Genomic DNA, 26,066 nt, shown 5'->3' with positions numbered 1-26,066 from the left:
GAACCGCCTCATCAACCGGCGCCGTCATGTGATGGGAGGGCTCGGCTACGTCGTCGGGAGCGCCGCCGCCTCCCTCCCATCCTTCCCACCCTCCTTCCATCCTTCCGTGCCCGCAGCCGCCGCCGTCCCTGCCCGCAGGCGCTCCCGGGGCAGGGTGAGCGTGCCGGGCGGGGCGGGCGCCGGCGGGAGCCGCCGAGGGAGCGGGGCCGCCTGAGTGCAGACTGTGAGTTCGACGGTGGCGGAGCGGGACGGAACGGAGCGGGACGGGACGGGACCGGGTTCGGAGCCTGTCCGGCCGCTGCCGGTCTGGAGCCCGCTGTGCGCCCTGTGGAGCAGAGCCTGCGGCGGCACTGGGGACCGGGAGGGCTCCGGGCGCTCGTTCTGGGTCAGAACTGTCTTGGGACAGCTCACTGTCATCTTAAATTTATCGCAGTGGTTCAGAAAGTGTTTGGTGAAAAGTCAAACCTGGTCATAATTTCCCGTTTCTGAAGCACAGACGCTTATTTTTGGTACTGCACGCCGTGTCCCGCAGGAAACGTGTGAACGAATAAAACTGAGCAGGAAATGCAACCACAGCATGGAAGCTCGTTCTTTAGCAATAAATAAAGGAACGGAGCTGTGTCATTTCCATTTGCTATGAAAGTTTTCCTTATTGCTAAAACCCTTATGATTCCTTTGGTTGTCTTTTTAAAGTGGCTCTTAAAAACACATTTTGTGAAGTGGCTTTGCTTTCGTTGGGCCCAATCTCCTCGCCTGGTCATAATTGCTTCAGTATTTGTGGCTGTTTCATTCTTTAATAGTGTTCTTCAACTGTTCTTCAAAAGTTCACACTTCCCCTGCCTGCTCAAACTGGTCACTTCTCAAACTAAGTGTACATGCTGAAAATGAATTCTGTGCATTTTTTCATTTTACAAAGCTGTGGATAATTTCGATTTCGTAATTTGAAAGATTGGAGAGTATGCTTAAATATCCACAAATTAAATGATCAAAAACATGAATATAAACCACTCTGGATGTGTGTGGTTTTGTTTTTACAGGTTATTAATGGCGCGGCTGGTTTCTTCATCAGGCTTTCTGCTTCCAGTAACCTAAAGAGTAAGGATCAGAATCAGACTGCAGGACTTCTGCTGCTCTGTCACATCCAGCTCCACAATGGTGGATTTTCTGGCTGAAAACAATCTCTGTGGTCAGGCAATTCTTCGGATTGTTTCCTGTGGAAATGCCATCATTGCAGAACTTCTGAGACTTTCCGAATTTATTCCTGGTGTTTTCAGGCTAAAGGACAAGGCTGATCAGCAGAAGTATGGAGATATCATATTTGATTTCAGTTATTTCAAGGTAAATCCTTTTATTGTTAAACTTCTCCTTAAAGCATTGCTGTCCCACATTAAGATGTTTTAGGTTGTGAAACAGCCATTCCTGACTATTGTGTTTATTACTATTGCATCTTCCAAAATGTTTGATGAGTCATCTGGCCTGTGAATTTTGATAGATACCAATTATATAAAACGTGAGTATTGGATTCTGGGGAGCTGCTACTAGTAGTAGTGGTAGTAGTAGTAATTCCTGCAGGACCACTAAATTAAACTTCCTCCAGCAGGTTCTGAGCCTGCATGGTTGGTTGTTTCCCTTCAGAGCAGTGCCATGGGCAGTATGCCCATCTTTCTTCTGTTAATCTGTAGCTTATTCTTTGCAGCCATGAAAACTGCTTTCTGCTTTCCTGTCTGACAGTGCTGTGATTGTTCTTCCTCTGGACTTGTCACATGCACTAAATAAATAAATAAATAAGTCAAGGAGAAGTGTCCATGCAAAGCCCTTATTTCTCTTTCAGAATTAAGCTTGCAGTACTAAGTTCCCTCTGTCATTTCCCGCCATGATTAAGAAGGAACATCAGAGAGTATCTAATCTGACTTTATTTGGACTGTACAATACAAGAAATGGTAATAATAAAGCAAGGGAGGCACTTCTAAAATTTAAGTCAATTTCATTGTAGTAGGAGTTGTAGATTTCAGGCACCTAGAGGCTTGGATACTGAAAATCCAGAGCACAAATGATTTCACAGTTACCTTTAGATCTAAAGTGCTTGGTAGAAGTCTTTTTTTTTTTTTTTTTACACAAATTACTTGAAAATTTAAAAGCAGATAGCTGTAATTGGTAAGAAATACAGTAATCCTTAAAGCCACAGTATTTTTGAATGTTAAGAAAGCATAAGTGTGCTGGTTTTCATCGTTAAAACCAAATAAATCCATAGAAGCCATACTGTTAAAGCAGAGATTAGAGAATTTGCAGATATTTTTACTGCAAATACACCCCTTCTCTATTCACAGTTCTTAGAATTACTTAATGAGGAGAGATTTGAGTTTTGAAAAGTTGAGACTATTTTCTTTGTCCATTTGAACTTCATAGGCAGTTTGGCACCTGCTTTTATCCTTTGTTTTATGTAGATATTTTGCACAGAAAGAGAAGCAGAAGAGTATTTTTTAAAACTCAGATTGTCAGCTGGGTATTTTCAATTAAATTTTAACAATAATTCCAATTAAACTTTAGCGTTATTTTCATTTAGTTGGTGATGCTAAGACTGCATGGGGCTTATAAGAAATATGACAGTGGTAAAGGGTTAGAAAAGTTGTACAATCACTTTAAGGAAGTCAGGCTCTTCATCCCAACTCTTTTTCCCCCATGATTCTTAATATCAAAGTTTCTGCATTAATTCAGGAGACAAGTGCTGAGCTAGATGTAGAGTCTGTGGAAAAAATATGTCTAAGATTTTCAAGCAGTTTGAATGTATGAGAAGTACTAAGCTTTGTGGGTGGTCAATGTTATGGTTTCTAACTGAGAAGTCAACCAGAAGAAATGTGTAAAGGAAGAAATTCCATCAGGGAGATAGCACTACAGAAAGCACTCAGTGCCTTCAGATGTGTTGGAGCTTTACTGAAAGCATGGCTGTTCTTTTCCATTGGTTACATTGGATAAATCATATTTAAAGTCATTGCAGATTGTAACAATGTGTAAAACTCATCTTTATGGAATCAATATTTAACCATAAAGTAGGTTAGAAAGCTACAGATCCTTGTTTTGGTAAGAAATGGTAACTCTGGTTTGCACACAGGGGTGGTTGTACATGGTCTGTGTCCTACTGTAGAGAAGTCAAGTAGAGATCAAAGTCAACTGTTGTCTGTAAATATGAGTTTCTGTTTTTCAGGGGCCTGAAACATGTGAAGGCAAACTGGAAGCCAAGCCTGAGTTACTGGATTTAGATGAAGAATTTCGTGAAAACAACATTGAAATTTTGACAAGATTTTACTTAGCTTTTCAGAGTGTACATAAATACATTGTAGATTTAAACAGGTATGGTATCTTGAATACATATGCATTTTCAAAGACTAGATTACTGTTTTGTCTTACTGATGAGAAGCTTTTTTCTTAGAGACCCAATATACTCCTTATTGAAGCATATTCATGTGCACCAGCAAACCTGGGTTGCTGGAGTGAGCGCTAACCTTTACTCCAACAGTTCCCTACCAGGTTAATATATGACTTGAAAACATTTAACCTCTCTACCTCATTTCCTGAATTGTAAATCTGAGTTAGTTTTTCTTTACCTTAGAGATTGTCCAGATTTTTTTTTTTTAATAAAAGGAGAATCTATATTATTAAGCTAATTTTTTTTGGTCTTGCAAAATAGAATATCAGGTAGTTCGGGTTTTTTTAACTTTCATTGGCGTTATTTTCTTGAACTTAATTTTTCAGTGAAGATGCCATATTCTCAAGCTTGCTACTCTGACATGTAAAAAGCAAAATTGAGGCTTCATGAAATGCTCTAATAAAAAGTTACTGAGAATCTTAAACATGAGAGTTGGTTTTATTATTGATGCTATGTGAAAAGATTAAATCTTTGATATTACTTATTAAGTAGTGTTACTAGAAAATCCTTTAATAGGAATAAATCTTCTGTTAATTCAGGTGAACGTACTCTATTTCTAGCTCTACCTTCCAAATTGCAATTGAGATAAATTTATGGTATTTCCAGGAGCTATACTTAGGTAACTTGAAAATATGACAGTTTTACTACATTATTGCATGGCAGCCTTCCCAGGCTGTATCCACCCATGACAAGATTACAAGGATGAGCTGTAAGCTGCCAGGTATCCTCCAGTGTCTTTCACATACACCATCAGGATATGGAAGGAAATTTTTGCCAACTGGTTGACGCTAACTAGGGGTTCCAGTCTCTCATTTTTTAGGAGAGCCTCTCTTTTTTTTGTCTGAAAAACACCATGCTTCTTGTATTAGGGAAATATTCTGATGCATCTGTTGGCTTTCAGAGAAAATGTCACTGATTGAGTTCTAGTTTGAGAGCAAAATAGTCAATGACCAAAGTTTTTGTCATGATTCCTAGATACTTAGATGACCTCAATGAAGGAATTTACATTCAGCAAACATTAGAAACCGTCCTCCTTAATGAAGATGGAAAACAGCTTCTAGTGAGTATTGACTAGTTTTGTAATAGTAGAAGATAAACCCACTCAGTAAGAGCCAAACTAGACAAAATTTTAAGTTTACCAAATGCATGGAAGTGCTGTGACTCACTTCAAGGAGGACAATGAGTGAAAATGCTCAGCCTGCCATTTTTCATGTTGTGTTGACTACGTTTTTGACATTGGGTTAATTTGTCAATACAAGTTTTTCATTAAATGTTGCTGCAAAATCATATTTATGTGATTTTCTTTCTTCATTCTTTCTCTTTCCAAACAGTGTGAAGCCCTGTATTTATATGGAGTCATGCTACTGGTCATTGACCAGAAGATTGAAGGAGAAGTCAGAGAAAGAATGTTGGTTTCCTACTACCGATACAGGTCGTGTATATAGGTGTACTGAAGCACTCAAGGCTGAGATGTGTACCCTCCAGTATATTCAGTAATCTAGGTCATTGAATTAAGATAAATGGAAATATTGACACCTTTTTAATCAGCTGTCTTTATACAGATAGTTCAGCAGAGCTCTCTGAATACCAGTAGAACTCCTTGCTTTAGCTTTTATCTGTGTTTGCAAGTTCAGCTGCAAAATGACCAACAGATTTTTCATTCTGTTACAACAGACATTTGAAGTCCACAAATAAACTTTCAGCTAAAGCTTTTGGGCTGCAAGTGCCAGCTATGAAGTGTCACAGGTTCCCAAATGTGCAAGGAAACTTTCTGAAAAGTTCTGACTATCTAGATGACAAATGTATTGCAAGTCAGACTTCTTGTAGTTACAGTGCTTTTCAGGTAAATCAGTAACAAGTTTTACAGAGTAAGTTCTCAGCATCAGGGTATAACAGCTGGGGTCTTAAAGGGTATCAGTGCAAATCCTTCCACACATATAAAATACTGCTTTAACTATGTTTATGCCTCCCAGTATATAATGAGAGGTTCTTTAACTCTGGAATGTGGAAGTAAATTGACAAGGGGAATCCAGAAATGGGGAGAAAGAAAATGAAAATTTAAAAAAGAAAGGAAAAAATGGAACAAATTCTTCTCTGAATATAAAGCTCCTTCTTTCTGTTTCTGAGTTACTTTTCTGTTTGTTCTTTTTCTGCTTATCTGGAATTTCAGTATGGACATTCACCAGTGTCCTATAACATGGTATTAATGGAATAAACAATCAAAAACCTCCTTTAGACTTTAGTATTTATTAATTTTCTTGTGAGAAGGGTGTGGTTACAAGGGGTGGGAGAAAAGGAAACTATTAGGTCACATAGCTCATTTTTTTGTTCCTCTTTTTTTGTAAAACAGTGCAGCCCGATCCTCTGCTGACTCCAATTTAGATGATATTTGTAAATTGCTTCGAAGCACTGGATACTCAAGCCAACCTGGAGCTAAAAGACCTCCAAACTACCCCGAGAGTTACTTCAGCAGGGTTCCTATAAGTGAAACATTCATTAGCATGGTTATCGGCCGCTTACGGTCAGATGACATTTACAACCAGGTAAGCCACCCTGAGATAAAAGAGGGCTTTAAAGGGGAGCATCAAATTCATTCTCAGGTTAATTACCCAATCATGAAGTGCAGAAAAAACTAAATGTCAGAGGTTGTGGGGACTCTTGAAGTCAGGTAGTCCAACCTGGCTCAAGTACAGTCAGTTGGAGCAGGTTGCACTTGGCTGCATCCAGTTGAATTTTGAGTATCTCCAGAGGTACAAACCACAGAACCTCTCTGGACAATTTGCTGCAGTACTTGGCCAGCCTTGCAGTAAAAAGCATCATTTTTGTTTAATGTCTTATGATTGGACATGTCTTACTTGACTCATTTACAGCATAGTAAAATCTTACTGTAGCCTGTTAAAAGTAGCACACATCTATGCAGTCAACTTTTACACTTTGGAAATACATCTGGTAAATATGCTGTATGAATAAGCATGTCCAGCTTACCTAAATAAACTTCTTGCCCTGTAGTATCTGTACACTGCACTCTTTAATGTGTCCAATAATATTTTCAGGTGGTTTATGATGCACTGTATTATATTTAGCTTTGTTTTGTTACTTTTTCCAGGTTTCAGCATATCCATTACCAGAACACCGCAGCACTGCCCTGGCTACTCAGGCTGCTATGCTCTATGTGATACTATATTTTGACCCTTCTATTCTTCACACTCAACAAGCAAAAATGAGAGAGATTGTGGATAAATACTTTCCAGATAATTGGGTAAAAATTAATCCTGTTTTAAAACTGTTCCCTGGATTTAATGTTATAAGAACAATTGAAATTATTGTTACAGTATGTGTTATAGAAATGTAATAACAACCTAAAACTAGAACAGATTCTTCTCTGTGGAAATTTTACTTTATTCAGAGTGAAGAAGTCCAAGTCAAACTCTCTGGATAAGCATGGAAGGCTGTTCTTTGAAAGTGTAATTTATTGTCTTAAATGCTTCAGTCAACTGCACTCTAATACCATCAAGATAAAGTAAGTCCCAGGAAAATGTGTGATGGAAGGCATTTTAGACATCTTCTAGTCCAGCCTTCTCCTCAAAGCCAGGTTGACTTCAAAGCTAAATCAAGCTGCTCAGGCCTTGCCCAGTTAGCTTTGTAAATGTCTAAGGTGAAGACTCTGTAGCCTCTATGGACAACTGTGGCTGCACTTCTTCACTCTCATGGTGAATTTCTTCCTTCTTTACTGGAATTACCTTTGTTACAGCTTGTGGCTGTTGCTTCTTGTCTTTTCACTGTGCACCTCTGATATGGGTCTGGCTCTGTCGTAGTTGTAACTTCCCTTTAGGTGGTGGTAGACCACAGTGAGATTTCTTTGACATCTTTCTTCCAGCTTAAGCAAACCCTGTTCTCACATACTGTGTCCCCACAGTTGTGTTAGTAGCCTCCTGTTCACTTCATTCCAGTTTGTGCATGTCTGTCTCAGGAGCCCAAATCTGGACCCATTTCTCTCAATAAGACCCCATGAGAGCTGACTAGGAGGAAAGATTCACTTCCTCCAATCTGCTGGCTGCAGTCTGGCATAGCCCAGTGTCTGATTATTCTTTGTTATAAGGCTGCATGTCTGATTCATGTTTGGTTTGTCCAGCAGGACACTTAGGTCCTTTTCTGCATAATTGTGACACAGGCAGCCAGTTGTGTTGTTGCAAGGGTTTGGGTTTGTCCCAAGTACAGAACTTTGTATTTGTCATTTCTGACCTTCATGTGGTTTCCACTGGTGAATTCTACCAGCGTGTCAAGAATGCTGTAGAGGACAGTCTTGGTCCCCAACAAATCATCCCACACTGATGTTCTTTGAAAACTTGTTTAAGGATTAGCTCTGTGCTATTGTCAAATAATACAGAAGCTAAAGCTGTCACTACATGTGCTTCTATAGACCTTTCCAGGAGTAATTAAAATGGAATTACTACGTTTCAGTACTGATATTTAGGATTTCCATCCAGAATCCCTAGTCTGCAAAAACTGCTGTTGAAATAGGCTGGTATGCAAGAATAGAGTCCCTAGGTTGTCTATATCAAAGGGAATCAGACTTAACAAAGAAACTGTAAATTAATGTGTGTATCTCTGTTGGCTTCAAGTTGTATTCTTCTATACCATAAGTGGAGCAGTAAAGCAGGTAGGGAAGAAACTGCAATAGCTGACTATTCCAGTAGACATTAGAATCCCTCTGTTTCTGGAGAACTACAGGCTTATTTTTAGAAATGAGAACATGACACTGCCAATTTTTGATTATGCCAGCATTTTTATTAACTTGACTTCATAGTACAAATTTATATTTTTAGACAACACCTATCTTCTTGTGGTCAGGTGTGGATAAGTAAGCTGCATCATACAAAATACTCAACTCCTAGGCTGATTTCAAATTTTTCTTAGCAGTTGAAGTGCTAAGTTCCTTTTGAACTTCCTGAAGTTCCTTTTGAGGAACTGTCATCTATAGGAAATAATGAGCTTCACTTCAACAATATGAGAGAGATCTTCATATCAGTAGACCCGGGTCCCATTCATTTGCCTTTCCTTGACACTGCCAGAAGAGCTCAAAGGCTGACAGTGTTATCATGCCTGTATGGAGGAATATTGGAGCATCATTGTGACAAAACTCGTAATCCTACAGCTCTGTACTTCCTTCATCTATCAGTAAACCAAGTCTTCAGTTTTTAATCAATTATCTTACAAAATCTTACAAATACTTGTTACTTACTCACAATTCTGTATTTTTAATCATTCTTAAACTTGTTCTAGGAGTCTGAAATCAATTTCTCTTTGCTCCTCAAAAATTATACTGTTTAACTGTAATTTTGTTCTGTTGTGTCACTGTGAAAGATTCATTACAGTTTAATTTAGTCCTTTGGGCATCCTCACAGTAAGATTAATTCATCTCATTTTGCCCTCCCTATCATAGTTTTTTTCCCCAGTTGCTTTTATCAATCTTCTTCAGAGCATCATGGAAATGAAAAATAAGTCATGAGTTCATGGAGAAAAAAAATTGAGTATCATATATAGTGACTGAAAGAATTGTCATCTTGTTTTCAGAACTAAGCTTCTAATTAATTGTGTGCCTTTTGTTTCAAAGTCTTCTTGCTTTCCCAAGGTGGTACACCAAAAAGTACTGCTACCAAAAAAGTTCAGTTATCTCTCATTTATACCCACAGCATATCCCTTTCTGTCATATTGCTAGGTGAAAACCTTGTATTTTTCTTAATAATAACATAAATACAACTTCTTGTTTTCTGCTTCCAATTTTAGGTCATTAGCATTTACATGGGAATCACTGTCAATCTGGCAGAAGCATGGGAACCCTACAAAGCTGCTAAAACTGCCCTCAACTACACACTGGATCTTTCAAATGTCAAAGAGCAGGTACATAAGCCAGCATTAAGTATTTTTAGCAAGATGCAAGATGTGTGGGCATCTCAAGTATGTGACATCAATAATGCATGGGTCTTTTCTTCCTGCATACAATATATGTACTATATTGTCTGGCAAACTTAGGGAATATGAGTAGAAATTTTTCCTTCATCTTTAGGGAAGAAGTTAACCAAGTAGAACTCAATTAATAATAAATGTGGAAGGGACTCACAGCTGGTCTGTGAGTCAGAAAGGGTTAGTGAAAGAGAGGAGCTGATAAGAGTTGCCTTTGCTCCTGAAAGGAGCTTTACCAAGGCCTTCAGGCTGGAAACAAAGGAGAGAGAGAGATAAAGGAGGGGCAGGCTGCCTTGCTCCAATGAATATTATGTTGCTTGATTCTGACCAATGAATAAGTATAAACATTGTGAAAGAGTATAAAAAGACAGCATGCTGTAAAACAAATAGAAGCCTTTTTAAATACAGTGTGTTCTTCAGTTTGTTATGATTGTCTCACAGTGACAAATAAGTATCTCCATTCTGTGATGGATTTTTGTTGTTTTTTTTTCCCTTTAGGCAATAAAATATTAGTACCTTTTCTTAGGAATAATTCCTAGAGAGTATATAAGTGGATACATAAAAAAGTCTGCATTTTTGAAACATTGTGCTTCCTGTGTAGCCTGGACTCTGGAACTACTTTCTGTGGGAACACGTGTGCTGTGTGTGCAGGCTGTTTTCTGACACAGGAAAACTGCTTATCAAAGTCTTCTCTCAGCTTTACGTGTCTGCTTTTAGCTTCTGGGTCTCTTTGGGTCATTCCAGAGTTTTATTCCTAAAGGTTTTCACCCTGACCACCTGTGAGAAATATTTGTGCAACATCTACTTCTTGTCTTTCTCACTTTACTTTGAGGGCTATATAAATCTTAGACAAGTATTGCCTTGGTTTAAAGTTAATCTTGCATCCTTTGTCATGCACTTGCAGTGTATAACATTGCCTAACAGTAATAATTTTTTTAGCACTTTTTTTCAACTGTGTGCCTCCTAAGCTCTCGGGAACGTGGTGTATTCCATTTGAGGCAAGGATTTTATTGATGCAGGCTTTGTGTGTTTCAAGGCCAGCAGATATGCTGCAGTCACCGAGCGAGTGCGCACGCAGGTGCAGCAGTTCCTCAAGGAGGGCTGTCTGAGAGAGGAGCTGGTGCTGGACAACATTCCCAAGCTGCTGAATTGTCTGCGAGACTGCAACGTGGCCATCCGCTGGCTGATGCTGCACACTGCAGACACCGGTAAGACACTGCTGAGCTCTCAGTCCTGTTCCACTGGGGCTTCATTTTGCGCCCTGAGGGAAGTTCAGTTCTGCTGCTGTTGAAGTCAGCAGTTTCCTCTACTGTTTGCAGGAGATTGTTGAGCTGTTGTTTTGCAAATAGTCTCCTAAAGCCTGAAATGGTACATGCATTTCCTCAGTTCTTGTGAGCTGAACACAGGTACAAAAATTAGTAGAAGTAATGATCTTGTTGAATAATATTCTGCAGAAAAACATCATTCTAAGTTTTATCCAGCTCCAAAAAGAAAGCAGTGCCCAACTTCTTAAAATCTTAGTAATTAACACGTTGAAACCAAGTTTTTTGTTCTGTTAAACTGAAATTCAGCTGAAACTGTTGAGTAATGTCTCTCATGTGAGTTTGGGTGTGACCTATTTAGACATTCCCTTATTTGAATCCTTGGGCTGTCTTTGAGGCTTCTTGATATACAAGAGGGTTTCTGTTACACCTCCATACAATTTTTGTAATGGTTTTAGAAATACTGATCTCAAGGCTTCTTGGTCAGATGGACAAAATTCACATTTAGTTTCAGAAGCCTGCAGAAGTTTTAAGAAGGCTGAAGCATCACAGAAACCTTAATTATGTCTATTCAAAGGAAGAGTTAGTCCATGTAAATGGAAAACAAGTGAGGATTTACATACGAGAGCAAAATGTTTTTGCCTTCAAGTATTAAAAAAGAACGTATTCACAAAGATTGAAAAGTTTGGCCAAATTCTATGTAACAGTGGGGAAATGCTGTCTTTCTGTTTTCAGCTTGTGATCCAAACAACAAACGTCTCCGCCAGATAAAGGATCAAATTTTAACAGACTCGAGGTACAATTCCAGGATCCTTTTCCAGCTACTTCTGGATACAGCTCAATTTGAATTCATTTTAAAAGAGGTAATGTGCAGCTAACCAGAGTCTTCTAAGATATCTAACCTGAAAAATTCGCTGGGTATTTTTAAAAGTGACTAAAAATCTAAAAATCTGCATAGCTTTTTCATTCAGTAAGCTTCTGTCACTGTATGTCCATCACACTGTCTGTGTTTATTAATATTTTTAATTTTGGTTTTAATATTCTGGCAAGATCTTGAAGTTATGTAGTAATCACTTAGTCAGTTCCATCTGTTTTCAGTATTTTATTTCATCTATAGAGATATGCCTCCTTTCCAGTTTTGTAAACCAAATGCTTTGGGTTTCAGTAGATGTTCAAGCAGATGCTGTCAGAAAAACAAGCAAAATGGGAGAACTATAAAAAAGAGGGATCTGAAAGGATGACTGAGCTTGCTGATGTCTTCTCAGGAGTTAAACCTCTTACTAGAGTGGAGAAAAATGGTAATTATTAAAAATTATACTGCCGGGGAAAAAGTGATTTCGATTTATATTTCTAAAGTGATACCAAAATAAAATACATGAGTCTAATAGTGACAATATAAGATCAATTTTCTTGTCCCTGAGCTGCCAGAGTTCTCTTTATCTCTTGTCTTCTTCAGGTTTTCACCACATACTCCATATGTAAGCAATATTTAGGTACCTAATATTTAGATTAAAAGCACTTTTCATTCCTTTATTTAGATATACCAGTTAAAACTATAAAATGTCAGTTCACTTCTATATGTATAATGGAGTTCACATTACCATGTTCTATGTACAAAAGAGTGAAGATCATGTCCATTACATTTAGGGATGGTTTACCTCTTCCCTTATTCTTTCCCTGGCTGTAACCTGAATTTCAATTGCATCAGCATTTTTTCAAACTTTCTTTTACTTCTCCTCTACACTGAGTGGTATTCTACAAGTTCTCTAAGGACTTAAAAGTTGAATCTGTGCTTCTTTCCAAATTCCTTGCACTATTTTTTGAAACACTTATTTTTTTCTCTTGAACTGGTGTAAAAATAAGGGTTTTTTAAATGCCTATTTATGTTGGTAGGTGTTTTAATGTTGCATGTGAAGTTTGCATGTTGAAAGACTAGAAATGTACCAATGAAATAAAAACTTGTAAAAATGATCTTCTATGTGTATAATTGTTTGTTTCTTTTGGCTAGCAAGTTTCCTCTATTTTTGCTGCCCATCATATATGCAGAGATTTCATTAAATTTTTCTTAATTCTTTCATAGAAAATCTCCAGGCTTGGTTCAGAGAAATCTCCAAGCAAATAATGTCTCTGAACTATGATGATTCCACTGCAGCAGGCAGAAAAACCGTGCAGCTAATACAGGCTTTGGAAGAGGTATGGCAAAGACATTTTGAGATAAATGACCTTTTCCTTCTGGAACTGGAACAACAGCATATTTTACACATGTACTGACGTCTAATAGCAGAGATACAAAACAGATCTGCATTTTAACAAATGTTTAAATCTATTAGATCTTTGCTGTTACATATATACGGTAAGGAGTTTTGTATAAACCTTGGTATTATAAAATGCAGTATGAAAGGTCATGCACCCTGTAGCAGGGGTTTGTAGGTTTTTTCAAAGAAATTAATGTAGTAGTTAACATTATTTGGCAATATTACTCGTTTTTTAGAAATTCTGAAAATAAATTCATTGTAACTGGAAAGGGTGATTTTAAAGGCAAAATAATAAAAAAAAAAATCTGTATTTTTTTTGTATGTGCTGCTTCTATTTCCAGGATATAAAAGAGTACTCAGAAAGATGTTTCACAGTACACCTTCTTGAATAACTTTGTGAAATTTATTGTTAATATCCTCTATAACAGGCCAGGATTTAAGTGTCCTTACTGTTGCTAAAATCCAGAAGTGTCAGTTTACTGATTCTGTTTGTATTGCTGTCCTTAAAGATGAATAGAAAACAACAAAAAAGGAATCCTTTTATGAGTTTTTGTTTGGTTTTGTTTTTTTTTTTTAATATAGGTCCAAGAGTTTCACCAGCTAGAAAGTAACCTGCAAGTTTGCCAGTTTCTGGCTGATACCCGCAAATTTCTCCATCAGATGATCCGAACTATCAACATTAAAGAAGAGGTCTTGATCACCATGCAGATAGTTGGTGATCTTTCTTATGCTTGGCAATTAATTGACAGGTATGTTAGCAGGAACTTTTTCTTCCAGTCAGTAACCATTTGTAAAACTTGTGGGAAATAACATGCATAAATGTTCCTAAGACTATAAATGTTTCCATTTAAAAACAGTCTTGAAGCATTATTCTGTGAGTTGTTGAGTATACTGAATTATAATCAGCTTGAATAGGAATTAACATCCATCCTTCTCAGGTTGTTAACTGCAGGTTAAGTGATAGTGTAACTTTTTACTGTCTATCCTGTTCTAACTATAACAGCTCTGTTAACCTCCTGTCTCCATCCTTTAGTCTTATTAAGTGTTCTCCAAATTACTGGAGTTCATTTTTCAACCAAAAACAAATGAGGAAAGACTAAAGCTCAGGAACTCTGTTTCCATGGTGGGATTTTGCTGAGCTGCTACTTCATTGCCATGGCTGTTCAAACTCCCTGATGCCTTGTCTTTTGTCCCACCTCCCCTTTTTCATACAGGGTTTTTCTAACCAGTATCTCTTCAGACCTAAGTCCTCTTTTAGCGAAGTTTATTAGTGATCTCCTGTGCCATTTACACACTACACTGGTGCTGTTGACATACAATTAAACAGTTGAAAATAACAGTTCCAGGGGAAGAAGCTGATTGGTTTTGTTTGTTTCCTACTCCAGCTTTACATCTATTATGCAAGACAGTATAAGAGTCAGTCCATCTATGGTAACTAAACTCAGAGCCACTTTCCTAAAGGTAAGTATGAGCAACACTGAATGTACTTGAACACTGCAGGTCAATTAAAGAGTTTGTTTAAAAGGCCTTAAGCTCTGAAATCAATTAAGGCTTCCTCTTAGCAGATAGTATTTATTTCCTTTTTTAGCTAGTATTGAATTAACTCAGGGTTAGTTTTAAGGAAAAAAAACCAAATTATGCATGTTTTATAATGCAACAATTACGTTCCTGCTGTAAAGCAAGTAAGTCTCGTGGTCTAGCCTCTACTCATTACAGCTGTTTTCTGGAGGCATTGGTGCACAGATGGGATCCTCTGCATATGGATCAGAACAGGCTGAAGGAATATAAAAAGTTATGTTCTCTGTTTTATTTGTCTGTCAATGAAGCTCTGGCTTCAGATGAAAATATCCTCTGTAGAAATAAGAATGGGAATTAGTGTGAATGAGAATATAAAATTACAACTGAAACATCCCATGCAGCTGTTAAGATTTTAACAACCTTAGGGAAGGTAGCCTTATGGGCTGTTGGACTTCTTTGACTTTTAACAATTTTTTTTTCTCTTGGAAAGCCTGGTATAACACTGCTCCTTAGGAAGAATCTAGTACTTTAGGTCATAGGATAAGAGCTTGACCAAGAGAATTCAAGCATATAATTTTCATCAGAAAAACAAAGGTGAAGTTAAAATGTTAACTTTATTTCTAGCTTGCTTCTGCTCTTGATTTGCCACTTCTCCGTATCAATCAAGCGAACAGTCCCGACCTTCTCAGTGTGTCCCAGTATTACTCTGGCGAGTTGGTTTCCTACGTGAGAAAGGTGGGTGCTTGGAAGGCACAAGTGCCTTGTTCTCTAATTATTTTTTCTTAATTGAGGATTATATTCTTAATGAGAATATACTGACTGGGGGTGTTTCTTCTCTCATTTACAAAGGTTCTACAGATAATTCCAGAAAGCATGTTTACATCTCTTCTCAAAATCATAAAGCTTCAGACTCACGATATTATTGAAGTGCCTACTCGCCTTGATAAGGACAAGCTACGAGATTATGCTCAGCTGGGACCACGATATGAGGTGCAGTTAAAACAGGGAATTCTGAAAAAGCAAACCTTATGCGTGGCCAACTTTACCCTAAGTTTAAATCTATACAGCTCCATAGAGTTACAGTTTAACAGTGAAGGCAGATTTGCTGACTTTAAAACAGACAGGTGTTATTGTGAGCATACCTTAGGTTTCACAAGGACAGATGAGTAACTTTTGCACTTCTGTTTGTAGAAGTTTAAACATTTTATCTTGTAGAGAAGGAGAGGAATAAAAACTAAATAAATGTATAAATGAGCATAAATATATTTTTATTTATTGGAGAGGATGTAACCCTGAAAACCTGAGTCTGAAATGAATCCCTCCATATTTGGCATTCTTGTTCCAAGAGGAGGAGGTCAAAGACTGAATAAGCCAGCAGGGTTAAGCTTTTTGCTGCTCTCAAATGAGGAGAGGATAGAAGCACGTTGATTTGACCAGATAAAGCTGCTGTTGCTCATTTTGTCTCTGTTTTTTCTTCTGCATTGTAACCAGTCTGGAAGAGTGAGCAAACATTAAAATTACGTGGTTTTATTTTCAGTAGAGGAAGATGCAACACAAAAACCTGAGTAGATCAGTCTTTCCCCCAGAGAATCTAATAATCAGTTAAGATGCCAGCTTTTCCCTGGAGATTTTGCCAAAGTGCTCACTTGTTAGGTGTTTTCTGCAAACTGTGATCTCTGATTAAGCTGATGTTCAATCCTGAACATTAGGTTTAAACTTCCCCATGAGACTTTTTTAAGTGAGTCTGGCTTGTGTGTGGGTAGGAGTGAAGGAGAAGGCCGTGTTCAGTAATGTTTTATTTTGAGGTGGTAAAAGGAAAACAGCTTATTCTAAAGCTTTTCACTTAAAATTTCTGCTGAACTGTAGATCTGAATGTGTCTTCTCTATTCTGTATTGTAAACACCTGAAAGGCAAAAGACTGGCTTGTCTGAACTCTGAGCATAATAACTGTAAACAATTGTAAAACTTCAAGTGAATGTGCTACCATATTAGATCAGTTGAAATACTGAGGTGGACTCACGGTGGCAGCAGGCTTTATTACAGAACAGCTACTGTGAGCTGTGTTCCCAGCCTGCTCAAAGGTACCAGCTGAGAGTTTTGTCCAAAGTATTTGTGCACACAAGATAGGGCTGGTCTTCCCTTCCATAATCCCTCTGAAGCCTCTGAGAGGTACCTGTTCATTCCTACTGCTAATACACTTCCATTTATCTGACTAAAAGAAAGGTAATTATATAAGTAAGTCTAGAACAAGATGTAAAGTTGAAAGTATATCAGCGCAAATTATTTAAATATAAAATAGGAAGCTACTACTGGGAAATACGGACTTTTTTTAGAGTAATTACTTACATCTATTGAATCACTTCAATGAGTTTTTTTCTGTTACAGGTTGCCAAGCTAACCCATGCAATTTCAATCTTCACTGAAGGTATCCTCATGATGAAAACTACTTTAGTTGGTATCATCAAGGTAATGATCCATTATTTCAATAGGAAAAGGTTGTTTGATAGCAATTAGTACTTTAGCACAGATTTCAGCACAATATATGATACCTCAAGGAAAAATAAAAATATAAGAAAATATAAGTTTGCATACAAATTTTCAAACAGTGATGCCTAAATTGGCAGCCAGATAAGAACTATGTTTTTTTTCAGGAACTATATTTTTTCCTAGGAACCCACAGTCCCCATTGTTAATAGATTCATCACTGTACTCAGTGATCATTGGAGGTTTTTCCTGCTGGAGAGCTTTTCTGAAGAGCTGTTTCTTCCATTGGTATAATCTGTCCTGCAGTTTTACATTAAGGCTACATTGATACCGCTTTGAGAACTAGAAGCAAGTATTCTTGAAGAAACAAACACTTCTTAATGCATTCCAGCTTCTTAGAATTGTGCAACATTCTCAGTGGATCATGAACAAAATTTGAATATGGGAACTATAAACCTTTGCCATTCAAGCTAAAGAAATCATTTATTCTCTAGGAGAAGAATGTTCGTTTTTTATTCTTTGAACAAGATCTGGTGGTTAAGTGCATCTGCTAACAGTGCTTTCCTGTTTATCAAAAATATTCAATATCTTCCTTGGTACAAAATAAATTATATTTTTTTATACCTTTCTGACTTTAAAGGAAAAGTGTTTCTTCTACTTAGGTGGACCCAAAACAATTACTGGAGGATGGAATAAGGAAGGAGCTGGTAAAACGGGTGGCTCTGGCTCTTCACAGGGGCCTCATCTTTAATCCTAGAGCCAAGGTTGGTTTTAATTTTTTATGTATCTTGCATGTGCAGGGACCTCTTTTATTATACTGCCTTATAAAAAATAATTTATGCTTTTATGTGCAGATTTCCTTTTTGTGAAAAAGGTTTTGGACTGCTGAAGGTTATTTGGAATTCTTTATTTGATGTTCAAATGAGTTCATAAACTGCCAAGAGTACATAGAATTTAAAAATATTTATTTTATTCTATTCCAAAGTGTCCTTTCAATTCTGAATTCACAGTACTGCCTTTGTCTGTGATGATTGACAGTCACATAAGCCAAGTAAGCATAGATAGGCAATGATAAAATAAGAAGTGACTCCTTGTTTTGATCCTGTCCAGATTGTTGAATCTCCCAGATCAATCAATAGTACCACTGAAGGCAAAAATAAATACAAAAAGTAGGAGGAAAAAATATTTAGTAAGAATTAATTCAGATATCAAACTTTGATAAATTTCTCAGGCTTTTCAGATCTGCCTGGACCTACTGAAATGCTCTAGAGGTTGCTCTATAAGGTTATTTAGAAGCCTTTAACATTTTCTTCTAATTCTACCTATTCACAGTTCTGGTCTTATCTTTTTGTTGTTGTTTGTCTCCAGCCAAGCGAACTCATGCCCAAACTGAAAGAAATGGCAGCTACAATGGATGGGTTCCATCGATCATTTGAATATATCCAGGATTATGTCAACATATATGGTTTAAAAATTTGGCAAGAGGAAGTGTCTCGTATTATTAACTACAACGTGGAACAGGAGTGCAATAACTTCTTAAGAACAAAGGTGCTACTCAAACCCCAAAACAACAAAAAAGTTGATAAATGTCTTTAGAGTTGGCTGTTAGAGCCTGTGACTGGTGGCATGTGTACCCATTGTTTATACCATTGTAACTTCAACCAAATGTGCTACCTAGTGTATAAAACATCTGCCCCCAGCTCATTCTGAAATGTTTCATCATCCCACCTTCATTATTTGTACAAAAGAGGAAATTACCCAAACTAGAATATCTTAATGTATTTTTGTAATAAGATTGATTCTTCTCTTAGCTTTATTCTGTTTTTATAGTGTTCTGCTATGTGTAATTTACAATATTGTGTTACAGTGTGCTCCTTTTAAATGGAACAAAAGGAAAATTTCTAAGCAAATTAAAAAGGTGCAATGGGAACACTGCAAATTACTGTAAAACTTATTTTTCAGATTCAAGACTGGCAAAGTATATACCAGTCTACTCATATTCCTATACCAAAATTCACAGCTGTGGACGAATCCGTAACATTTATTGGTCGTCTTTGCAGAGAAATCCTGAGGATCACAGACCCAAAGTAAGTACTTTGTGTCACCATGCATTGGATAGCTCCAATTCCACCATACACAAACCAAAATACAAGAGATAGTTTTTCCTCAGCTGTCATATCTTTATCTAAAACCAGATTTACCCAGTCCATCCTGTGCATTTTAAATATAAGTCTAGAAAAGTGGTAATTTTAATCTAAGAAGGAAAACAGTGTGTTAAACAAATGGAGGTGAGAGAAATCAGGGACGGGTGACAGAACCCTGGTGGAGAGAGGAATAGCTAAACATCACCAGAGATACTTAGACAGTCTTTCTCATCTGTCTAAGAAAGGTAACTCATTACTGAGAGTATCACAGGAACTGTCTGCAACTTTTTCTGAAGTTGTTTGCTGATTTTTTCCCCTCAGAATCACATGTTACATTGACCAGATGAATACCTGGTATGATATCAAAACTCATCAGGAAGTAACCAATAGTCGTCTCTTCTCAGAGATCCAAGATACTTTGGGTACCTTTGGTCTCAATGGCTTAGACAGGCTGCTGTGTTTCATGATTGTAAAGGAGCTGCAGGTAATTTTTGAACGTCAGTTTCTCAAGGCCACAATGCTTCATTGTTTAATAATGAATTTTTTTTAAAAATCTGTTAATTACTGAAATGGTAAAGTTAAATTAAAAGCATTTTGAAAATGATTGTTCAACCCAAAAGTGAGAATTTCAGTTACAGATAAAATTATGGAAGTTGGTGCTCTTAAGTAAATGGTGCTGTGTAATTCCAGGTTGTGTGGAGATGCTTTCTGAAGGTGTACACTGTGTGTGTACTTAAAAGTTGATTTCAGGTCATCTTCTATTTTTCTGTTTAGATATCAACAAAGATTGTTTGGGTCTACCATGATACATCAGGTGTCAATTCTATGAAATTACTGTTTCCCTAGTACCTGTTGTGTGAAACCAAATTTTTTGTTTCCTGAGAAGAATTTAGTTCTAGCCTGCTTAGAGATTTTAAGGGAAATAAGTATCAACAAACACAGTTCTTTCTGAAAAATTGAATTACTACTTGTCCATAGTGGATATTTGATACTGACAAGGGGGATCCTTAATGTTGTAACATTGATTAACATAACTCCAAAAAGCAAAAATTGTAACTACAGAATTCCTCAACTCTTCATCTATGGAAATAGTCTTCCCCTGCTGTTAAAAAATGGCTCCAGTGCCATCAAGATTAATCATAGAGTGCATGTGTGATAATTTTACTTACTTATTTCTTTCTTTTGTTTAGAATTTCCTCAGTATGTTTCAGAAAAATATATTGCGTGACAGGTCAGTACAAGATACCTTAAAAGCACTTATGAGTGCTGTCAGCCCCCTCAAAGGAATCATAGGTAAGTGCTTACTGGTTAAGATGGAAGAAAGCTATTGTCTTTGTACAATTGCATTTATTTCTCTTCTTACTTGTTCTTTTTTTAATGCCTCACCCTTATTATTTTCTCAGCAAATTCAAACAAGGTTTATTCCGCAGCAATTGCAAAAACACAGAAGATCTGGACAGCTTATTTAGACTCCATAATGAAGGTAGGTTCATGTGACTTACTGTTAGTTAAAATTCACTCGAGGCTCTTTGGTTATATTGGCCCCTCCATTCAGGAGGGACATGGAGGTGCTGGAGCATGTCCAGAAAAGGGCAAGAGAGCTGGTGAAGGGTCTAGAGGGTAAGTCCTGTGAGGAGCAACTGAGGGAGCTGGGGGTGTTTAGCCTGGAGAAAAGGAGGCTCAGGCGGTACCTTACAACTCTCTACAACTCTCTGAAAAGAGGCTGTAGCCAGGCAAAGGTTGGCCTCTTCTGAAGACCCAGGTAACAGTGACAGGACAAGAGGACATGGCCTAAAACTGCACCAGGGGAGGTTCAGGTTGGACATCAGGAGGAATTTCTTCATAGAAAAGGTTGTTAAACGTTGAAACAGGCTGCCAGGGAAGTGTGGAGTCACTGTCAGGTGTTTAAGGACAGACTGGATGTGGTACTCAGTGCCAGGGTTTAGTTCACAAGGTGGTGTTTGGTCATAGGTTGGACTCAATTATTTCAGGGGTCTCTTCCAATCTTAGTGGTTCTGTGATTCTGTGATATTTTAATCTGCTTATTTTACTATATTGTATTATATTGACTTGGAATTATGTAGCATCACAAGGGGAGCCGGCCTGGGTTTCCAAGAGCTCCTGAGCTTCGTTTGTATGGGTACCTCACACTCCACAAAGTGCTTAGCACTGAGATTCATAAGAAATCGTTCACCAAAACCAGAGTCTGGCACTAGAGATCTGATCTGGGCAGACTAAGTTAGTGTTCAGTGTCAAGAGCTCCTCGCAGTGCCTTGTGACCATGATATGCCCAAGGATAAAGTTTGGAGCAGTAGCATTTCCCAGACTTGCCTTGCCTCAGAAGGCATGTGCTGAAGATCTGAACAAGATGGCCCACTATCTTGGCTCTTTATCTTGTCTCTGTAATGATACATTGGGACCAGTGTTTCTCAGAGTGCTGTGGATGCTTATGTTGCTGGAGTGAAGAGGAAAGGCCAGGGAAGGAGAAGGTTGACTGCAATGAGCCTCTCTGATGTTTTCTTCTCCTGCTGTGCTGACCCTAAGATTTACAGAGAGGTGGAAAACAGAGTCCAGGCATTTTCACTGACCAATGAAAAGCAAGTCACTGGCCTTTTATACCTGTTACCTTTTTGTGCCCTTTTCCCTGGGCCTGTACCTGTGACCAGGAACTGTGTGTAAACTTCAAGCACTGTGACTACATCTCTGCTCTGAGTGCACTGTGCAGCCAGTGGGTCAGTACTTGGCTCCACTCTTCCTTCATTGCATTCAGTATAACACACCACCCTTTTTGTGTTTGTGTCAACAGGTTGGTCAAATGCAGATTTTAAGACGGCAGATTACCAATGAATTAAATTATTCCTGCAGGTTTGACTCCAAGCATTTGGCTGCTGCTTTGGAAAATCTCAATAAGTAAGAAGCAAAATGTTCTGAAGAGCTGCATGTATTATTGTGATGTAATTGTTCATCTCAGCAATCCTTAAAATCTAAAATTACAAAAACCAAAAATTACAAAATCTAAAATCTACAGCAAAATGTGGAATGTGATTTGTGTGCAGATTTTTGTTGATCAGTATTTGAATTTTAACCCAGCAAAAACATTAAAAATAAGTACTTGGCAAGTAATTAGTTTGAACATGCAGTTTCTAATAGCATTTTTTTATACCTGGTTCTGAAGTCATATTTAGATGAGAAAAAGGAACAGAATATGTGTGATGCTAATTTTGAATCAAATCTGATGTTTGTAAAAAGATACTCCAGAAAAGGTGTTTTACTCTTGATTGCGGCCATATAGAGGTTTTTGTACCTTCGAGATTGTTATTATTAGTATGACGTGTGGCATCATGTAGGGTTTATTCAGGGATAATTTTTTAAATTATTTAATATAATCTATTTTCCTTTTAGGGCAATACTGGCTGATATTGAAGCACATTATCAGAACCCACTACTGCCTTATCCTAAAGAAGACAACACTCTTTTATATGAAATCACAGCTTATCTGGAAGCTGCTGGCATTCACAATCCATTAAATAAGGTCAGACATACAATCTAGTGTTTGGTGCAGTTTGCTTTTTTCTATTTTTTCCTTAGTTGAGAAAAAAAATAATTTGTGGAAGACCTGTACTACTCTTTGCTGAGAAAAAAAATAATTTGTGGAAGACCTATACTACTCTTTTTTTTTTCCCCTCAGATCTACATAACAACAAAACGTCTGCCATATTTTCCCACCGTCAACTTCCTGTTCCTCATTTCCCAGTTTCCCAAACTTCAGTACAACAGAAATTTAGGTAATGTGTAAGTTGCTGTTTCTCTAAATCTAATTAAAACCTATGTGAAATCATCTGTAGAGAAGATAGTAAAATTACCTTCATAGAAAATACACAGTTCCTGACTTTATCAGTTCAGTTCAGACAGTTTTGTTATACTATTTAAGCCAAATATAATAGGGTAGGAAACAGAATCCAGACTCCTGGGTTTCTCTTTCTATCCTATGACTCAGTTAAAATCATTAAGCCATTCGCCATGGAAGACATGCAGTTGTTAACATTAGTTTTGGACTTTTTTGTGTGGGCAAGCAGAAGGGGACACAGCAAAAAAACCATGAAGACTACATTACATAGGTTAGCCTGTGCTAGAAGAATATGGTCTGGTTTATAAACATGTATTGATTTGGCTTTTTTATGTGCAGGAGTGGTGTGCAAGCGGCCAGCTGACCAAATTGACTGGCTTCCTTTGGTTCTGGGGCTCCTGACCCTGTTGAAACAGTTTCACTCAAGATACACAGAACAATTTTTGGCTCTGATTGGTCAGTTTATTCGTTCCACGATGGAGCAGTGTACAAGGTATCCATGTTTTACTTTTTACCCAAGTATCACCTCTGTGAAGAGGACTTCAGCAGTGAAAAAGCACTGCTTTTTCAGTATTTTTGTTCTAACAGAGTATAGTTGACATTTGCAGTCTTTCAGTACTTGAAGGGATCTTATGAAAAAGGTGGAGTGGACCTTTTTACATGGGCAGACAGGGTCAGGAAAAGGGAGAATGATTTAAACTAAAAGAGGGGAGGACATTCTGATTTATGTTAGAAGGAAATTCTTTCCCATGAGGGTAGTGAGGCACTGGAACGGGTTTCACAGAGAAATGGTGGATGCTCCATGCCTGGAGGTGTTCAAGGCCAGGTTGGATGGGGCCCTGAGAAAACTGGTCCAGTGGAAATTGTCCCTACCCATGGCAGGGCTGTTGTAACTCCATGATCTTCAAAGTTCCTTCCAGCCCAAACCATTCCATGATTTCATTAGACAATAACAACAGTGTATTTTACTAAATAGAAGATTAAAACACTATTTCTATTTCTAATGGAACCACATGACAGCTAGTGGAAATGGTGTTATTTGAAGGCTGACATTTTCAGGTAATTTAATCCAAGTAACTGGTTGATTAGTAAGAGTGTGATCTCTGTGGTGGTTTAATTTTAGCCAGAAGATTCCAGAAATGCCTGCTGATGTAGTGGGTGCCCTCATGTTTTTGGAAGATTACATTCGGTACACCAAGTTACCAAGAAAGGTAAGAAAGAATTCCATATCTCTAAATATGCCCCTAAATACCCCAACCATTTTCCCTGGAAAAAGGAGCAGGGAATGTGTGCTCCCACTCAACTTTAGCAAATTAAGGGATCTGGCCAGGGAGACACTGCTCACACCTTCCATTTGTACTACAAATGAGCCAACATTACAAATAACAGATCAGGGTCCTGCTGATGCAGAAGCAGCCCTGGTTTGTAGAGTTCAGTCCCATTACTACAGGAATAAATAGATGAATACTGATAAATAAAGGATTTCACCTTTGTGCTAATTTCAAACAAGTCTGTTAAATTTAATATTCAGTGTACAATGCTGGGGGCTGTTGGGAAGGAAAGAAACAAAGTAGAAGTGCCAAGATATTTCCAAGTAATACTAAACTTAGCAGTATTCCAAACATAGGGCAAACAGCTAATTAGAAAGTCCAAATTTTGCTGAAGCACTGTATCCAGTCTTTCCTTCACTTCCTGCCATAGCCTGATTTCCCAGGCAGCTTCCTTGTCTCACATACAAGGGAAATGCTAAAAATCTACTTGTAGAGAGACTTTGTTTCATGTTTAAATGCAACTTAACTACATTTGAAGATTATATATTATTTATACATAGTATTAAAAATAAGTCATAATCCTGATTGCTGTAAAAACTGTACCTCTGTGGCTCTTGCATAAGCATTCAATAGCCATTTCCCAGCTAATATTCACAGTGAAGAGAGTGAGATTCTTCCAGTCTCCTCTTCCCAGCCCACAGTTCTGTGTCAGTCCTGCAGCTGTAGCTGATGCTGTGTGGAGCACAGCAGAGAGGACAGCAGCATTCCTACTCTGTACCTGTGCTCCTGGCATCTCCTCGTAGCCCTGGCTGTGCTGTTCCTTCCTTGCCTTGTGCACATCTGGGAGCACATCCTGATGCCAGGCTGGCTCAGGTCAGTTGTGTGTGCTCAGTCATAGATCAGACATGCTTGTTAATGGATGAATGGACAACAAATGGATAATGCAAATGCCTGACTCTGCCTTCCTGTGTCCCTCAGGTTGTTGAAGCACACGTGCCAAGCTTCATTTTTGATGAATTCAGAACTGTTCTGTGAATATGGAGAAGGACCAAGGCTTTTCTCCAAACCTGAAATGAGGAGTTGGGGCCTGAGGATGAGGCAAGTACAGCTGTTCAGAACTGTGTCTTTTCTTTGCTTCAAGGCAGTGCCTACAGCTGTCTCTGTGAAATGTAACCATCAGCACTAGTCTATATAACCCTTGTTTAAATCTTGGCAGGATACACAGCTTGTATCTCCTCTAAACAGTGTACATTTTGTCCTGCACATTATAAATGCTGCCTGTAATTGTTAATGTATAAATCATTTAGGTTTTTTGTTCTGAAGAATTACCTGTTAAAGTTTGACTTTTGTATCAGAAATGAACAATGAAATTGGAAATAAATGTGTTGGATAGTTTGCCAGGATTGATGATTCCAAATACAATTTTATTTTTAAAAGAATCAGGAGTGAGAATGCATATACAGTGTAAAGAGGTTTGATGTCTGCCTGTGTGCTACAAACATTTAGTGTAATTCTATAGAGGACATAAAATAATTAAATATTTACAGCTGAAAAGTCCTGTTAGACTAATTAAAGGCACAAATATTAGTGTAACTGTAACATTTCTAATGTTGGGAACAAGATGCTTAGTCACATAATTTTCACTCATGGTACCTGCAGTGTCCCAGCCTTAAGGGGAAGGGAGCACCCAAGATTCACAGATGCTCATGGTCAAAAGGAATGACAGAAGTGAGAGGGTTCACAAAAACTCGGAAAGTTTTATTAGTAAATTACACACTTGGCATGGAAATTGATATGTTAGTCCCTAACCTCCTACCTAAGCACACAGCAGTAGGGCTTGGAAAAGGAGTGGGATGAAAGGTGGGATGATGAGAGGGATAGAGAAAAAGAGATGGAT

At 37.9% G+C, this 26,066-nt stretch overlaps 2 protein-coding genes across 3 annotated transcripts in view; one reads left to right on the top strand and one right to left on the bottom strand.

Moving 5' to 3' along the window:
• NSMCE2 (NSE2 (MMS21) homolog, SMC5-SMC6 complex SUMO ligase) overlaps positions 1-100 on the bottom strand; it is a 126,954-nt gene extending 126,854 nt beyond the window's left edge. Inside the window, 1 exon segment of the mRNA XM_053943751.1 lies at positions 1-100. Coding sequence (XP_053799726.1) covers positions 1-100 — 100 coding nt within the window.
• On the top strand, positions 101-25,572 carry WASHC5 (WASH complex subunit 5). Of its 2 annotated transcripts, none has more exons than XM_053943738.1 (29): positions 101-154; positions 1,038-1,338; positions 3,203-3,348; positions 4,400-4,484; positions 4,756-4,856; positions 5,775-5,967; positions 6,531-6,683; positions 9,212-9,325; positions 10,425-10,596; positions 11,386-11,513; positions 11,819-11,948; positions 12,731-12,843; positions 13,488-13,654; positions 14,291-14,366; positions 15,048-15,158; positions 15,273-15,413; positions 16,809-16,889; positions 17,570-17,671; positions 18,276-18,455; positions 18,870-18,994; positions 19,373-19,535; positions 20,242-20,344; positions 20,455-20,534; positions 21,858-21,961; positions 22,454-22,583; positions 22,740-22,836; positions 23,238-23,391; positions 24,022-24,109; positions 25,148-25,572. In XM_053943738.1, exons 2-29 carry the CDS (start codon positions 1,153-1,155, stop codon positions 25,202-25,204), a joined length of 3,480 nt encoding a protein of 1,159 aa, XP_053799713.1. In that variant the 5' UTR covers positions 101-154; positions 1,038-1,152; the 3' UTR covers positions 25,205-25,572. The 2 variants fall into 2 exon arrangements, with proteins under 2 accessions (XP_053799713.1, XP_053799706.1); XM_053943731.1 differs by having other exon boundaries at positions 136-223.
• Positions 25,573-26,066: the final 494 nt, after the last annotated feature.

The sequence above is a fragment of the Vidua chalybeata genome, chromosome 1, assembly GCF_026979565.1.
Source record: "Vidua chalybeata isolate OUT-0048 chromosome 1, bVidCha1 merged haplotype, whole genome shotgun sequence".
NCBI lineage: Eukaryota > Metazoa > Chordata > Aves > Passeriformes > Viduidae > Vidua > Vidua chalybeata.
The sequence above is the reverse complement of the archived record's forward strand: the minus strand, read 5'-3'. Positions and strand labels throughout refer to the sequence as shown.

Bases quoted from the DNA above. Each gene is read 5' to 3' on its own strand.
- WASHC5 (XM_053943738.1), top strand. From the start codon at position 1,153: ATGGTGGATTTTCTGGCTGAAAACAATCTCTGTGGTCAGGCAATTCTT. The intron at 9,326-10,424 runs GTACATAAGCCA...GTGTGTTTCAAG, and splicing joins TTTCAAATGTCAAAGAGCAG to GCCAGCAGATATGCTGCAGT. The intron at 15,159-15,272 runs GTGGGTGCTTGG...TCATTTACAAAG, and splicing joins TGGTTTCCTACGTGAGAAAG to GTTCTACAGATAATTCCAGA.